Source organism: Panicum virgatum, chromosome 5K (assembly GCF_016808335.1).
Source record: "Panicum virgatum strain AP13 chromosome 5K, P.virgatum_v5, whole genome shotgun sequence".
NCBI classification, from domain to species: domain Eukaryota; kingdom Viridiplantae; phylum Streptophyta; class Magnoliopsida; order Poales; family Poaceae; genus Panicum; species Panicum virgatum.
The window spans coordinates 32,897,175-32,915,506 of record NC_053140.1 but is presented as its reverse complement, the minus strand read 5'-3'; the positions used below and the strand labels follow the sequence as shown (position 1 = coordinate 32,915,506).

Here is an 18,332-nt window from a genome sequence, read left to right as displayed (position 1 = left end):
ACTCGTTCTCGAGGTTCCTGGGCCTTGGTGGAGATGGACGCCACCGTCCAACCCTGGGGTTGCGGTGCTCGGCATTCTCGAGATCTTCTTCGGCCTGTAGGATGACGTCCTCGTTGGCTCGACGATCGGCGCGAAGGGCGTTGCGGTGAAGACACTGCGCCCGCTGTTGGTTGTCCTCGCCGGTAAGGGACTCAGAGTCCAGCGAGATGACCGAGATCTGACGCCGGCCATCAGGGTTGCTGCGGTTGGGCGGGAAGGTGAAGACCGCAACCTGATATCCAGCCTCAGGAGATGAGGGTGGATCAGATTGGATCAGCTCCGAGTCGGACTGATCCAGCTCGGTGATGCGCAGGTTGCCCATACATACTCGGACCTGATCCGAGTGAACCGTAGAGTTGTTGCGGAGCCCGTATGGCATGACGGCCAAGTCGTCTGAACGACCCAGCACGCTCTCACCGAGTTGAATGCACTCGGCGATGGATCTGGTGACGCGATCTATTCCGGAGATTAGATCGGTATTGGAGATGACAGGACGACACGTTGCCCTGGGCGAACGATCGGAGGATCGTTGATGTCGAGTTCGAAAACTCGACGAACGATAGAACTCTGCACTATCAGATTGGATCTGACGCTTGTGGAAGCGCCACTCTCGGTGATCGAGGGGCTGGTGGGTGGGTTCCGGGGAACCGTAGTTTCCGGGAAACTACCGAAGGTGAAGGCGAATCCGGCGGCGGCCTCCATCTGAATGTTGACATTGGCGGAGAAGAAGGCGCCGGATCTTGATGCCATCTAGCTCGCTGTAAGGACTCTTGAGAAATCTCCCCTACCTGGCGCGCCAACTGTCGGATTGCTTATCCGGCAAGTCCACCAGGGGTATGCCCGGCGGTAGATTTGTAGGTGAAGGGGAGATTCCGGAGCCAAGAACTAGATGGTTGCAAGAAGACGCTAGGGTTTAGATAGGTTCGGGCTGCTCGGGAGCGTAATACCCTACGTCATATGTTGTGTGTATTGTATGGGCTTGACGATGATGGATGATGTTGTAGATGCGTTCTATGGGTCCCCTCACGGCGCCTTTATAGGCCTGATGCCGTGGGTTATAAATAAGGGAAGATATCTACTCGGATTATTATATAGAATCAGGTCGGTTGAGATCCCTAGATATCCGGAATTCATATCCGCGCCTTGATCCTGATCCTCGGAGGAACCTTTCGACGCCCAGCTGAGTGCCCGTCCGCCGGGTAGTCGTGCAGAGTGGTCCTGGCTGAGAAGGTACCCAGTCGGGAGATAACTACTAGGCTGGGAGGTACCCGGATGTACCTCCGTCAGACACCGACGCCCTTATCCTCTTGAGCCAGGGGCAAAATGGGCCATACGGAAATACGGACGGGGTACCTACGGCTGGGCCCGAGTCCATCGGATATGTACTCCATGGTGTTTCAGTGACAAATTTGAAGTTTTAATGGTATGCTTCCAAATAAGCAAATAGTAATGGTATTCTTCCAAAGTTCCAAAATTGTAATAGTGTCAATCCAAAAAGCCCTTATTTTTTTCGTGTTCAGAAATGATGCTCCCTTGTCTTCCCATGAAAACCAGATATGTATAGCTGTCTTTCTGTGGATAAGGCATCGTATTCATACCGTCAATTATCTCGAAATAAAGTAGTCTTTTACGGATACAAAAGATATATTCTTCCATGTGCATAGTAAAAAGACTTATTGAAATTGACACAACTTATTAGCATGGTTCCATACTAGTCCGTAAGTATACGATTTGCTGCCGTTAATTTGATTTAGACCTCGATCTCCATGGGCGTGACGTCATGCACCGCCTGCTTACAGTTGTGATGGTCGTCGTCCTCGTCTGCCGCTTCCGCTTCCGGCAGCCGGCCGTATACGACGTTGGTGGTGGTTGCCTCCCCAGACGACCCACCAGCTGGATAGTTGTTGCACACGTACACGTAAAGCACGAGGACGAAGAGCGTCACGAGGACCATGCACCACGCGAACTGCAGGTTGACGACAGCCATGGCGTGGTGCAGGCTGTCGTCGCTGCGGCAGCGCAGGTTGATGCCTGCGTCGTCGAGGGAGCATCCCTTGGGAGCCATCCCGGGGATCCACGCGACGCCGATGACGACGCCCCACAGCCCCTGGAACGCGAGCGACGCGGACCGGACGAGGCTCACCGCGAAGTGGAGCTCCGCGGGGAGGCGGCCGGCGCCGAGGAGCGCGGTGGCGAGGCACGCGGCGGCGGAGGCCTGCAGGAACCAGTGGAGCCGGCCCTCGACGCCGGCGTGGTCGGTGGAGTGGACGTGGAAGACGAACAGCTCCTGGGCGTAGACCGCCGCGAGGAGGAGCATGCAGAGCGCCGCGTGGCGGCGGTGCCGGTGCCGGTGCCGGTGCCGGTCGAGATACATGGCGGAGCCGGCGTAGACGATGAGCGAGGCGTAGAGGACGGCGTGCTCGTGGTTGGGCAGGCGTTCCGGCGGGATGGAGCCGTCGGCGCCGAACGGCATCGGGGAGTAGGCGAGCATCTGGGTGGCGAACCCGTAGGCTCCAGCTGCGAGCATGGCGATGAGCTCGAGGTGCCGGACCCGTGGCGCGGGGAACCATGCCGGCGCGACGTGCGATGATGCCGGGGCGAGGGAGACGAAGAGCCTGATGTGGTTGAAGAGATGCCATACGCCGAGACTTGAGAGCGTCGCCCCTGCCAGGATGTGGCTGATGCTTTTGTCAATGGCGCCGCGGGGCAGCATGATCATGTCTTCTCAGTCAGTCGTCGATCTCAGCTGCTTAATTCTGCTCCATCTCGCAGCATTATATGCGGCGGCGGTTATTGTTTTCTCTATTTGTCGCCCGATCGGGATTTTGCATGTAAGAATCGATCATTGGTTATTAGGGTGCGATGATCATGTATATATATCGATGATCAAATTAAAGTCAGTTGTTGCTTGCACGTTGTTGTTTATGTGATCCCTTACAAATTAAAGTCAAGTGTGAAGATACGGTCGGTTAGCTGTAGGTTGTCACATCAAATTAAAGCTCAATTAAGTAGCTGGCGTTCGCTTACACGGAATCAACATAAACACAACTATATATAGAACATGAAGCATGCATACACGTGTTACAAATTAACTACTCCCTCCGGTTCCTTAGAGCAAGTCGTTTTGAACATCTACATAGTCTACAAGAAACAATTTTGAGCACTACTTTTTGAGATGAATCTACTTACATCACTTTCATATTTTCAAACTCAATACAAAAGAATTTGTTTATAGTTAAAATTTAAAATGTTTGATTTGGGACAAAACTCAAAATGACATATTTTAGGAAACCAAACAGAGAGTAGCTTATTACGTTCGTTCACACGCAACGAACTCAACTATAGCACTGATGTGTTGTTGTCATCCGCCGATCCTCTGCCTGTGCACGCAAGGTCCGGCCGGGTCAAGTCAAAAACGATCTCCATCGTGCTTTCAATTAACGTTAAGTACCATTTTGGGAGGTGTCCAACGAGGAGGACTCTGATGCTTGAAGGCTTTATTTTTCTCTTCATTGAGATGACTTTGTGTTGGTGCTTAGGCTTCTGATATATTACCGGATTCTGCTGCTTTTAGTCTGTTTTCATCTTCTTTTGTATCCCCATGCTGCTACCTGTACTTGTACGTTTTCCGTTTCTGTTGAAATAAATGGAAAGGGGTTCCCGTTTCGAAAAAAAATAACGTTAAGTACTCTGTTCTAAAACGTATGTTGACATTAACTTTTATATGAACTTTGACTATTTGCCTTATTCAAAAAATATGCATAATATATGAGTTATGCTTAAAGTACAATTATTGATAAAACAAGTCCTTAGAAGTAAATGATATGATATAATTCTTAATAAGACGAGTGGTTGAAATTCGTATAAAAAGTTAATAGCGATATACATTTTAGAATGTAGGGAGTAGTCTATGACCGTGTTTGGATCCAAGGGCTAAAACTATTTGAGCTAGAGCTAATTAGCTCAATCAAATAGCCCTCCAATAAAATAACCCCTGACATGTTTGGATCCAAGAACTATTTAGCCTTTAAATCATCTTTTTCCAATCATTGGAGTCCTATTACCTCTCTTGCTATGGTGGGCTCCACCTGAAATAGCCCAAATAATCACCCTTTGGGTGGGATAGTTTTTTGAGGTAGGCTATTTGCAAATAGCCAAGAACTAACCCTCATGTTTGGGAATTTTGGGCTATTTTGAGCTATTTTAGACTAGAAATAGCTCTAGCCCTTAGATCCAAACATGCCCTATATCGCTCTATGTTTACCAGCTGCCTAACGAGTGAGTCTTAAGTAGTATATTTGTCATGGTGAACTTAACTTCACTGTTCATCACATCCCAAAGCAGGCTCAGCATATGCATCATATAATATCTTTACTTTTTGTTTGGTTCCCAACTCAACCAGGCTCGGTGGAAGCGAGAAACTCCATCCGGTGTTGGAAAGGGGCTTAGGTACTGGATTTCCAGCCAGTACCCTGAAATCAAGATCAAAAGTGTCGAACACCGAGTATTTCAACTGGTGCCTTAGGCTGCCTTTAGTACCGGTTGGAAAATCCAACGGTACCACAGAGGCTGCTACGTTGAAGCAAGTGAGCACCCCCTTTGGTACCGGTTTGACTTTCCAACCGGTACCAAAGAGTTTTACCCATTTCTCTAGAATCCAAATTTATTATTTTAATATTGTTTCAGAATTGCTACACGTACTCGAGCTATATAGTACTATACATCCATTAGTCGTGTTTGAGTTCAAAAAATATTCAAACTTAATTAAAATTCAAAGGCAAACATATAATTAAGTTATTTTGCAATAATAATATATTTACAAATATACAAACAACACGACATCACGTTTGGAAATATTTACAAATATACAAGTCATGTTTGTAGTGCAAGTATTGGGCCCCTAACGACGTCGAAGCGGAAACTCTATTGATGTGACCGTCATGGTAGAACTCGCCTATAGGATCCAGGATCTCTCTCAAAATGAACCCTGCGAGCTTCTCACACACGGCGTTAATCCGATCAACACGGTAAGTTTCTTCTCTGATTTGACTCATCTATATCATTTTTTGGGAAAAAAGATTGATATGTTAATTCATCGGGTTAGTATAATTAGGAAAATGAACTTGTGAACAGTTTGAACATACTCTTTGCCTCTCATCAGTATACCTCCCACATGGAGTTAGAATGTGCAGAAACTCTCATACGTAGTACCCGCACCAATCAGTTACTTGTCTTTGTCTCGCACACTTTAGGAGAAATAAATTAATTAATCAATATTTATGTATGCCAATATAGAACAATTGAGAGAATACATAGAAAAAAGTTCGTGATCCAACACAGTGGATAATCCATTATAAAGTTCAGTTCATGCCTTCATTGACCGGCTCCTTCGTTCTTTTTCACAAATTGTTTCCACACTCTGCGCTCAGAATTAAGTTTGATATTGAATAATTATTTTAAATATAAAAAGGATTTGATTGTGCAAATTGAACTTACATGTTCAACGGGTCTAAGAAGTGTTGGATTGCCTCCTTTGGGCACCTCATAGAGTCGAACACTACAAGATTGCCGCTCCCATGCTAAGTACGAGCGAAATCAAATGATAACTGTAGATATAAATACACAAGCATATATACATGCATTAGACTTAGCATTTATTTTGGAATATAACAGAGGTACGAGTCGACCAAGACATACCCAAAGTTGTAGGGTATCATTATATAGGATTTGTAGTGTTGGCGTATTAGGAAATGATACATGTTTTGACACGTCTCATTGTATTTTTTGTTAAGAACTTTCTAGTTGACTAGCAATGGCATCATGAAGCCTACCTGATGGTGCCATCCTTCTTTTCGGCATCTTTGAATCTCCATGCCAAACGATAAAATACAAATTATACAGTGCACAAAGATACTTTCAGCGGTAGTTAACCAGAAGTATTAATCTAGAGATAAGTGATACTTACAGAACAAAAATGGTGATGATAGAGATGTCCAGGGCTCGTCGACGGTATATGTGATGTAGAAGTTTGAAGTGCACCCAGAACTCGTCCTCCCGCGGAAGAAATTCTTGTCGCGGTACTTGACTCCAAACATATTCATTTCTTTCCTCAACATCTGCATGTACCATTCATATAAATTGTACATCTTCGTGCCTAGACTGATCTCCTCCTCGTCAGTGACAAAAGGTTTTCCATGCTTGTACGTTGCCTCGTATGTTATTTCAGGCAAGGTGTTACCCTCAGGAAGTACATTTTTTATAAGTTTCAGCAACTCCTCGAATCCCTTGTCAGACAAACCATTTTATGCCTTCCATTGCAACAATTCCAATGTGGTACCCAATTTTTTGTGGCCTTGTTTGCAATCTGGGTACAATAATGTTCTATAGTTCTCCAACATACGCTTTAGATCTCTTGGTTCCTTTTTTGTTTCGCAAACTTCCTCCGCTTCGCACAACATCTGACCAAGATAATCTTCTACAACGTGTTCTTCAACATCTTCTTCAGGCTCACCCATTGCAGTATCTTCAAAGAAGGCACTGTAATTGCTTGCAAAGTCAGAAATCGTGTCCTCTTCTTCATTATTATCCATGCTTGGTCCACCCCTATAAATACCCCTGCCCCTCCCCCCTCCAAAGCTGTCGTGAACTCATTGTTCATGGCAGCCGAGTGAGGGGAGGGGTGGCGAATTTTTTCAATTTTTTGCTTAAAAAAGTTAGTATTTTTTCTGCATGCTTGAGCAAATTAATTTTATAGATGTAGTTAGCACTTCTTTTAGTTTATACATGTAATAATTATTTTTAGATGTAGTTAGCACCTGATTTAGTTTATAGTTATTATATTAATTGTTATACATGTGATAATTATTTTTAGATGTAGATAGCACCTAATTTAATTGATATTGTTATATAAATTAATAGGCGTAAGATAATTAGTTATTTAGATGTAGTTAGCATTTTGGTTAGTAAATGATAAATTCCTAGCTATCATGAATATAAATTAATTTTTTACATGTGATAAATTATTATTTTGACACTATGATGTATTGCAACAAAATGTGAACCCAGATGAGTCGGCAGTGGATGTACAATGTTGACTGATGTTCAATGGAGTTCATTAATGGTGTGAATGAATTCATAGAAGTGGCCAATAAACACAAGTACGGTGGTTTCGTTCGTTGTCAAATCCTGTCAAAATGAGAAGGATTACTCATCATCAAGAACCATCCACAGTCACTTGTTCAATAGTGGTTTCCTGCCCAACTATTATGTTTGGACCAAGCACGGAGAAAGAGGGATTATGCTGGATAATAATGAAGAAGAGGAGGGCACGGTTCCTGACTTTGCAGCCAATTACAATGCCTTCCTTGAAAATACTGCAATGGGTGAGCATGAAGAAGATGATCTTGGTCAAATGTTGCGCAAAGCGGAGGAAGTTTGTGAAACAGAAAATGAATTGAGAGATCTGAAGCGTATGTTGGAGGACTATAGAATATTGTTGTACCTAGATTGTAAACAAGGCCACAAAAAGTTGTGTACCACATTGGAATTATTGCAATGAAAGACATCAAATGGTTTTTATGACAGGAGATTCAAGGAGTTGTCGAAACTTATAAAAAACCTACTCTCCGAGGGTAACACCATGCCCGAAAGAAAGGTTGTTTGTCCTCAAGCATTGGAAGCACAGAGGACACATGCATGTCCTAATGACCGCATGCTCTATCATTGCGAGGAGTATGAAAATTTAAATGTGTGTCCGGTATGCAATGCATGTCAGAATAAGATCCCGCGGGATGATCCAGGCGATGTTGAGAGGATGCATATCAAGAAGAGGGTGCATGCTAAGATGATGTTGTATTTTCCTCTAATACCACGTCTAAAACATTTGTTCATGAACACTATGAATGCTAAATTGATGCGATGGCACAACACAAAGAAGATCGTAAACAAGACAATATGTTGTGACACCCCGCTGATGGGTCCTAGTGAAGAAATGTGGATAGAACATTCTCAATATTTGCAAATGATGCGAGGAATATAAGGCCGACATTAGAGGGGATGGAGAGAAGACATTGGGAGACGCACTCCATGGGATTATTCTATGGCGCAAGGCCGACATCAAACTTATTGTAAACACATCAGCTCCTGTGGATCCCCGTTCTCCACCCGATTATGATAATGATGATCGTGATCCCTCTTCGGAACCTCCCTCAGCACCGTCTCCGCCTGGGCAAAGGGCCAGGAGTACTCCAACTCCTCCGGCACAAGAAAAAGAAAAGAAAAAGACATCATCCATCCCACCGTCTGGACCCACAAACAAGAAGCAGACAGAAAACAGTCGAAAAGAAAATAGGACCTAAAAAGAAATTGGCTTACGAGATGACCCAGGAGGAAATGAGGGAGGCAGTTCAAAAGGAGGCAACATATCATTTCAAACCTAAAGTCCCAGAGAAGAGGGTACAAGTAGATCCACAAATAGCAGCAGAGATTTACGCACGACTGAACAACCCACCACCAAAAAACAACTACCCTCGGACTATGACCGGATGCTCATAAAGGTCCACCAGCAAAGAAATAAGAAATGTGGAAAGACTGTTCCTCAGCTAGGCACACAACAAAAGGAACTCGATCCCCCCGTGGTGCCGAAGTTGCCAGACCAACACATGGTGGATTTTCTTCAAGAAATAGGACTAACGCTTGAGCAGGCACAGGGGTGAATGGAGGATATCCCAAGGGCTGAAGTTGTTGTTCCATACAAGCATGGAAAACCTTTTGTCACTGACGAGGAGGAGATCAGTCTAGGCACACAGATGTACAATTTGCATAAATGATACATAAAAATGTCGAGGAAAGAAATGAATATGTTTGGAGTCAAGTATCGCGACCAAGTTTTCTTCCGCGGGGAGGATGACTTCTAAGTGTACTTCGAACTTCTACATCACATATTCCGTCGACAAGCCCTGGACATCTCTGTCATCACCATTTTTGTTATGTAAGTATCACTTATCTCTAGATTAATACTTCTGGTTAACCGGCGCTAAAAGTATCTTTGTGCACTATATAATTTGTATTTCATCGTTTAGCATGGAGATTCAAAGATGCCAATAAGAAGGATGGCAGCATCAGGTGGGCTTCATGATGCTGCTGCTAGTCAACCAGAAAGTCTTAACGAAAAATTCAAGGAGATGTGTCAAAACATGTACCATTTCCTGATGCACCAACGCTACAAATCCTATGTAATGATACCCTTCAACTTTGGGTATGTCTTGGTCGACTCATACCTCTTTTATATTCCTAAATAAATGCTAAGTCTAATGCATGTATATATGCTTGTGTATCCATATCTGCAGTTATCATTGGATTTAGCTCGTACATAACATGGAGACCGGTAATCTTGTAGTGTTCGACTCTATGAGGTACCCAAAGGAGGCAATCCAACACTTCTTAGACCCATTGAACATGTAAGTTCAATTTGCACAATCAAATCCTTTTTATGTTTAAAATAATTATTCAATATCAAACTTAACTCTGAGCACAGAATGTGGAAACAATTTGTGAAAAAGAACAAGGGAGCAGGTCATTGGAGGCCGGAACTGAAAGTTATAATGGATTATTCGATATGTTGGGTCGCGAACCTTTTTCTAAGTATTCTCAATTGTTCTAAATTGGCATACACAAATATTGAATAATTAGTTTATTTATCCTAAAGTGTGCCAGACAAGACAAGTAACTGATTAGTGTGGGTAATACATATGCGAGTTCCAGCACATTCTAACTCCATGCGGGAGGTATACTGACGAGAGGCAAAGAGTATGTACAAACTGTTCACAAGTTCATTTTCCTAATTATACTAACGCGATGAATTAACATATTGATCTTTTTCCCCAAAAATGATAGATGAGTTAAATTAGGGAAGAAGCTTATAGTATTGATCGGATTAACGCCGTGTGCGGGGAGCTTGCAGGGTTCATTTTGTGAGAGATCCTGGATCCTAGAGGCGAGTTCTACCACGACGGTCACATCAATAGTGTCCGCTTCGACGTCACAAGGGGCCTAGTACTTGCACTACAAACATGACTGGTATATTTGTAAATAGTATTGTTTGTATATTTGCAAATACGTTATTATTGCTAAATAACTTAATTATATGTTTGCCTTTGACATTTAGTTAATTTCGAATATTTTCTGAACTCAAACACGACCAATAGACATATAGTACTGTAGAGCTCGGGTACGCGTAGTAATTCTGAAACAATAATAAACATAAATAAATAAAACTAGATTATGGACAAATGGGTAAAACTCTTTGGTAGGATGCCCGCTTGCCTCAGCGTGGCAGCCTCTGTGGTACCGGTTGGACTTTTCAACCTGTTGAAATATCCAGTGTCCTAGAGCGATGCCTTTGGTCTCGATTTCGGGGTATCAGTTGAAAATCCGGTGTCTGTCCTTTCCAACCGGTGCTCATGGACTGTTTTCTAGTAGTGTTGGCTCCTATAGAGCTCGGGTTAGAGAAAAGGAGGAGAGCTGCTAGCTGCTTATGGTGCTTCAGTTGAGAGAATGAAGTATGGAGATGTTTGGCCAAGCTCGGAGGACAGGAAGATCGAGCTTTTGCTGATTTGATGGAAAATAAAGAAAAGATGAGAGAGAAGAGTAGCGGTGGCCTGCCTGGGAATGGAGGGGAGAGAGGCGAGGAATCATGAGAATAAGATAGATTGATGGGCCCACATATTGATGATGTGGCAGCAATTAAATATTTTTGGGAACTAATTTTTGGGTACTGTTGGAGAATGAGCTATTTTTCACTGCCAATAATTTTTAGCAAGATCACAAAATCAGTATTTTAGAACTCTAATTGTTAGGCACTCTCGGAGATGCTCTAAGAGACCTAGACCTACACAAACACAGGTTAGGAGACTTACCCCAGAAGGGAAGAAATGAATTGTCACACCCTGATTCAAGGATAATCCGAATGTACACTATATGTATGGCCAGCATCAAGATTTCATACATATAGCTGACTTATAAGTGAATAACATAAAAGTATCTTTATAAAGCACATAAAAACACTTACAACACTGACCAACAAGGTCTAAAAAGAGAACACTTCAGCGGAAGAAACTCGCAATGCCCTCCAGGGACACCCCACAGGCAACCGACCGGAAAACACGCGCCTAGCACATCGCTCCACCACCTTACCTTCTTGAAATCTTCACCACTGAGTATTGTTTTGGTATAGCAAGATTGAGCACACTTCGTACTCCACAAGTGTTGAGAATAATGCAATGTAGGCAAATATCAAGAAAGGCTGACATAAAGGTAAACAGCAGAATTACACCTACTCTATCATTTTTTGACGCAGTAGAATTAAATGAGACACATACTATAAACCAGAATGCTCAGGTTAAACCACCTGCAGCAGTAAACTTCCAACAACGGGTTAAGCCACCCGATCAAATCCCAACACACAGTTAAGCCACTGTAATAACCAACAACACAGTTGCCCCACTACGCCAAACCATCCCAATTTAGTGAAGTCCCGGTTTCATGTTGTCGGGTACCATAACTATGGGGCACCCTAACCTAGGACTAAAACTCCCCCCAAATAACGACGCAAAACACAGCCCAGCATATGGCCCAAATTCTCTTCGGGCACGAGAATCTCGAAGTACACACTTGGCCCACGGACCAACGCCACGGTAAGGCCCATCCGAGGCCTCATCAGCCGCGGAGCGAACTCCGCCTCGTTCGAGGCTCCCTCAGCCGAGCCCTCTGCGGGCCCTCGGCACGGGGGAAACTCCGCCTCGCTCGAGCCCCCCTCGGCAGACTGAGGAGGCGGCCCAACCGCCAGACAGGACGGGGCGCATTTACTCGCCAACTACTCCGCAGCGTGGGGCGGGTGTCAGACGGTGTCGGGCGGCGTCAGCTGGCATCGGCCACCATGCCACACAGCGAACGTGACCGGTGTCTCCTCAACCTGCACCCGCCACTGTGCCGCTATTCCCGGCGAGGGGCAGGTCTGTGACGTACAGTACGGACTTGCCTATCACCGTCTGCCGCTATGCCGCCCACCTTGTGTACTTTTCCCCTTGCAGGACCCTCGGCGGGCGTGGGCGGCGACCCTCGGACACAGTACAGCCTTTGACTGGGGAAAGATCGGAGTCTTCAGCACCCTCGACACCCCACCACATCCGACGTAGGGCTCTGCGCACTTCTACAGCTATCACCACACCGTCGCCTGGCGCCACAGGATAGGGACGCACTCCGGGCATGAGTGCAAGGATTCGCAAGGACGATGACCACAACTTATGCCACCGTCGCCTGGCGCCACAGGATAGGGACGCGCTCCGGGCATGGGCGCAAGGATTCGCAAGGACGATGACCACAACTTATGCCATGCTCCACAGCGCTCGGCGACAGGGAAGACCCACTGTTCTCCTCCGGACCACGGCGGGGGGGGGGTGAGAAGTAGACGACCTCACTGATCCTCCATGCATGTAACCCTTCCTTTGTGAGCCTATAAAAGGGGGAGGGGGGAACGAAAGGAAAAAGAACCATGAGAACGCACGTACTCACTCCACCGATATTGGCACTCGCCACAATCACTCCTAGTACACCTTGAGACCTGGGAGCTTCTCTCCCTCTCTCGCCTCAGCTTGTACCCCCTACTACGAGCACTTCGGTGCAAGTAATACAGTGCACACTCCTCTACTGGACATATGGCCTCATCGGCGAAACCAGTATAAACCCGGTGTCATTGTGTTTCTTCTTGCATCAACCATCTGGAGACCGGAACACACAGCATATTCACTAGTTGGTGCTAGACCGCAGCGTCAGGACACCGACAGTTGGCGCGCCAGGTAGGGGCGCTGTGTGACAATTCTTTTCTGTTTTCCAGTTGATCTCCAGATGGCGAGCAGATCAAACCCGTTTCCGATGGGCGTTTCGGATCCGTTCCCAGCTGGGCACGTGATCTGGTTTGGGAGCCTCGAGTTCCGGGCAACCGGCAACGATTACCTCATGGAGCGCCTCCCGCCCAAAGCCAGCCCCGACGTCCCGGCACCGCCACCACGACTCTAGGGCCGCACGGGTCGGCGCGCACGGCAAGCGCGCATCAAACGGCGCAGAGTGGCACCCCCTGGCCCCCCTGCGCGGGTCGAGGAGAGTGTGCCACAAACTGGCGCCACGGGGGGAGACACCACCCCTTCGCCATCAACACCGACTACGACGCTGACGGGAGACGGGTCAAGGCCGCCGCCCCTCCCTTATGGGATCCGGCCCTCGGCCATAACCTACGCGTCATCTGTCAGCACCAACATGAGCGCGTACGAGGATTTGCCCGGGCATCACCTGCTTTCGATCCGCAACCTCATCGCGTCAACACCTAACAGCTCATACCCTGACACCTCGGACGAGGGGTCTATCCCCGAGCAAGGTCACGCGAACCTGGAGTGGGATTACTCCGGGATCCATGATCTGGAAGCTTTCTTGTCGTTTCAGGTTGCGGCAGACTATTGCCTCACCTGTTCCGACGACTCCAGTGAGGGGGACTACGATCTAACTCGGGAATGCTTCGTCGCTGTGATAGGAGCCCCACAACGACGATGACGTCACGGTAGACGCAACTCGCGCCGCGACGGCCGCGGCAAGACCAACTACGGCACCTGGGCCATCCACCCCGGCAAACGTGGCGGAGCAGCAAGAACAGCTGGCGCAACTCCGAGAGCTTGAAGCCAAGCTCGACGAGGAGCATCGGCAAACGCAGAAGCTGCGCCACGCGCTCGAGCAAGGACGCACCGGCCACGGTACAGGAGCTCGGGAGTCGGGACGTGTTGCCCGGGAGCGGATCCTGGCGGAGGGCCGCGAAGGAAGCCCCCTGGTGTTACCCAGGGCCAGCCAGAACATCACCGCTGCAGCACTCCTGATCCGTGCAATGCCCGAACCGTCCACAACCAAGGGCCGCAACCTGCACAAGGAGGCACAGGCGCTCCTCGAGGAAGCTGCAGTACAGCAGGCCGAGAGTTCCGCGTCTCGACTGCGCTCTACGGCCTCGGCGAGAGCTGATGGAGTGGCACAGCAGGACCATGAGGCCTCAGTGCATACCCCACCAGCAAACAGGGCAAGGACACCCTCGGTACACGATCGTGTCAAGCTGACTCCTATGAAGGACCGACTTCGGGACATGCGCGGCAACGCCCACGACGGCGACGCCCGCAACGTCCTGAACCAGAAAAAGGAGGATGGTGCCGCTCACGGCTACCACCCTCGACGTGGTGGACGCTACGATCGCAAGGAGGATAGGAGCCCATCACCGGAGCCTCCAGGCACCCGTGTGTTCAGCCGGGAAATCCGCGCCGCTCCTTTCCCCTCACGCTTTCGACAGCCCACCACACTGACCAAGTACTCGGGAGAGACGGATCCCGAGCTCTAGCTCAACGACTACCGCCTCGCATGCCAGCTGGGTGGCGCGAACGATGACGCGGTCATCATTCGCAACCTTCCCCTGCATCTCGCAGACTGTGCACGCACCTGGCTCGAACATCTTTCGGCCAACCAGATCCACAACTGGGCTGATCTGGTCAAGATTTTTGTGGGAAATTTCCAGGGCACGTACATGCGCCCTGGGAACTCCTGGGATCTCCGTGAGTGCCGACAGCAACCCAATGAGCCTCTGCGGGACTACATCCATCGCTTCTCCAAGCAATGCACCGAGCTCCCCAGCGTCAAGGACTCCAAAGTCATTAGTGCCTTCCATCTGGGCACAACGTGCAGGGACCTCGCGCGCGAGCTTGGGCGAAACCCACCTTCTAGCGCGAACGAGCTGTTTGAAGTGGTGACCAACTTTGCCTATGGCGAAGAAGCGGTCGGTGCCATCTTCGACGGCGACAAAGTCAAGAGCAAGGTGGACGCGCCCGCTGAGGGCAGCAATTCCAAGAACAACTCGAAGAAGCCCAAGCGAGGCAAGAAGGGCAAGAAGAAAGGACTGTCTAACCAACGCGGTCAGGGGCAAGAGGAGGACTCCGATGAGGCCCTCATCGTCACCCCCAATGGCAAAGGTCCTCGAGGCCCCCCTCGAGGCGGCGGTGGCCTATTCGACGACATGCTCAAGAAGCCATGCCCTTATCACAAGGGTAGGGTCAATCACACCCTCGAAAAGTGTGACATGCTCCGCAAGTACTTCAACCGTCTCGGCCGCAAGGACGAGGCCAAGAAGGAAAAGGACGAGGAGGACAAGGGCGGCAACGGCTACCCCTCGGTGGAGAACATTTTCTTCATCTTCGGCGGTCCTACGGCAAACATGACCGCTCGGCAGCGCAAGCGAGAGCGCCGAGAGCTCTTCTCTGTCACAAGGGCTACGCCAGCCTGCCTCGACTGGTCGGAGGATACGATCTCCTTCAGCCGCGACAATCATCCCAACTACATCCCGAATCCGGGCCTGTACCCGCTCGTCGTGGATCCCATCATCGGCAACACCCGGTTCTCCAAGGTGCTCATGGATGGGCCAGCAGCCTCAATATTCTGTACGCCCACACCCTCGAGCTCATGGGGATCGGCTTGGACAAGCTGCGCCCCAGCGTGTCGCCGTCCCATGGCGTCGCGCCAGGGAAGCGAGTCCAGCCCCTCGGGCAGATTGACTTGCCCGTCTACTTCGGCACTCCCGCGAATTTCCGCAAGTACTCACCTTCGAGGTGGTGGGGTTTCGTGGGGCGTACCACGCCATATTGGGCGGCCATGCTACGCCAAATTCATGGCAGTCCCCAACTACACCTACCTCAAGATGAAGATGCCGGGCCCGAAGGGCGTCATCACCGTCGGCCCGTCATTCGAGCATGCCAACGAGTGTGACGTCGAGTGCGTCGAGCGTGCCGACGCCCAAGCGGAGGACGAGGCCCTCGCCACCACCCTCGACAAGATGGCGAGCGAAGCTTTGGACTCCACGCACCGACACGCATGCAGCTTCGAGCCAGCCGAGGGTATCAAGGTGGTGCCCCTCGACCCGAGCCACCCCGACGATAAGGCGTTGAAGATCAGCGCCACCCTCCACAGCAAATAGGAAGTGGTGCTCGTCGACTTCCTCCGCGCCAAAGCAGACATCTTCGCGTGGAGCCCCTCGGACATGCCTGGCATATCGAGGGAGGTCGCCGAGCACTCCCTTGATATCCGACCCAACTCCAAGCTGGTGAAGCAGCGCCTGCGACGCTTCGACGAGCTCAAGCGCCGGGCGAACGGCGAGGAGGTGCAGAAACTTCTGGCGGCCGGATTCATCAAGAAGGTGTTCCATCCCGATTGGCTAGTTAATCCTGTATTAGTGAAGAAAAAGAATGGAAGCTGGAGGATGTGCGTAGACTACACTAGTTTAAATAAAGCATGTCGAAAAGTTCCATTTCCTTTGCCACGTATCGATCAAATTGTTGATTCAACTGCGGGATGTGAACTTTTATCCTTTCTTGATGCCTACTCTGGTTACCACCAAATCAAGATGAAAGAGTCTGACCAGCTCGCGACTTTTTTATCACACCTTTCGACATGTACTGCTATGTCACGATGCCCTTTGGCCTCAGAAACGCCGGAGCTACATACCAGCGGTGTATGCTCAACGTGTTCGGGGACCATATCGGGCGGAACGTAGAGGCATATGTCGACGACATTATTGTAAAATCCAGGAAGACGGGCGATCTGGTAGCCGATCTCAAAATCGCATTCAATTGCCTGAGGGCCAAAGGGGTAAAACTCAACCCAGAGAAATGCATGTTCGGGGTGCCTCGAGGCATGCTCTTGGGTTTCATTATCTCCAAGCGAGGTATCGAGCCCAACCCTGAAAAGGTCGAGGCCATCAGATGGATGGGACCAATCCGAGACCTGAAGGGGTGCATAGGGTCATGGGTTGCCTTGCAGCCCTCAGTCGGTTCATCTCACGCCTCGGTGAGAAGGGCTTGCCTCTATACCGACTCCTGAGGAAAACCGAACGCTTTACGTGGACCCCTGAGGCTCAAGAAGCCCTCGACAGGTTGAAGGCGTCTCTCACCCATGCCCCCATCCTAACGCCACCAACGAACGGCGAGCCCCTCTACTTATACGTAGCCATGACGACCCAGGTGGTCAGTGCAGTGATCGTTGTGGAAAGACAGGAGGAGGGCCACGCTTTGCCCGTCCAATGGCCGGTGTACTACATAAGCGAAGTATTATCCGAAACCAAGACGCGGTATCCGCAGATTCAGAAACTTCTATACGCAATAGTCTTGGCTCAGCGCAAGATGTGCCACTACTTCGAGGTCCATCCCGTCACCGTGGTCTCGTCTTTCCCCCTGGGAGAGATAGTCCGCAATAGGGAAGCCGAGGGTAGGATTGCCAAGTGGTCGGTGGAACTCATGGGAGAGGCTCTCACGTATGCACCTCATAAGGCAATCAAATCTCAAATTTTGGCCGATTTCGTTGCTGAGTGGACCGACACCCAGCTGCCCCCACCGCAAATTCAAGCAGAATGCTGGACTATGTACTTCGATGGGTCGGTGATGAAAACCGGTGCAGGCGCCAGCCTCCTTTTCATCTCACCCCTCGGAGAGCACATGCACTACGTCATTCACCTTCACTTACCAGCGTCCAACAACATGGCGGAGTACGAGGCCCTCCTCAGTGGCCTCCGCATCGCCATCGAGCTTGGCATCTAGCGCCTCGACGTGCACGGTGACTCTCAGCTCGCCATCGACCAAGTGATGAAGGAGTCTAGTTGTCACGATCCGAAGATGGAGGCACACTGCAATGTAGTGCGCCGCCTCGAAGACAAGTTCGACGGCCTAGAACTCAACCATGTCCCGCGCAAGTACAACAAGGATGCAGACGAACTAGCTAAGATCGCGTCGGGGCGGACCACCGTCCTCCCAAACATCTTTGCTCGCGACATCACCAAGCCCTCCATCTATTTCAAGGATCCAGCAGAGCCGGGCCCCTCGAACGCCGAGCTTTCCGACGAGAACCCCTCGGTGGACGAGGTCGATCCCATGCAAACAGAAACCGAGGTAACCTCGGAGGACGAGGGTGAGGTAATGTAGATTAATGAGGCTCCACTTTCGCAAGACTGGCGTGACCAGTACCTCGACTGGATCAACCGAGGGGTGCTACCCTCGGACCATGCTCAAGCGCGGCGTGTTGCCAGGAGAGCCAAGACCTTCGTCGTGATCGACAGGGAGCTCTACAAGCGCAGCCCCTCGGGGGGTCCTACAACGATGCATCCCAATCCCTGAGGGTAGGGAGCTGCTCCGAGACATCCACGCCGGAGTATGTGGCCATCATGCGGCGCC

General features: G+C 49.3%; 1 protein-coding gene across 1 annotated transcript; it reads right to left on the bottom strand.

Annotated features, from left to right (window-relative positions):
• Positions 1–1,627: 1,627 nt before the first annotated feature.
• On the bottom strand, positions 1,628–2,862 carry LOC120710637. Its single transcript, XM_039996260.1, has one exon. The coding sequence runs from the start codon at positions 2,756–2,758 to the stop codon at positions 1,790–1,792; it is 969 nt and encodes a 322-aa protein (XP_039852194.1). The 5' UTR covers positions 2,759–2,862; the 3' UTR covers positions 1,628–1,789.
• Positions 2,863–18,332: the final 15,470 nt, after the last annotated feature.

Excerpts from the sequence above, each read along its gene's own strand:
- LOC120710637 (XM_039996260.1), bottom strand. The coding sequence starts at position 2,758 with ATGATCATGCTGCCCCGCGGCGCCATTGACAAAAGCATCAGCCACATC.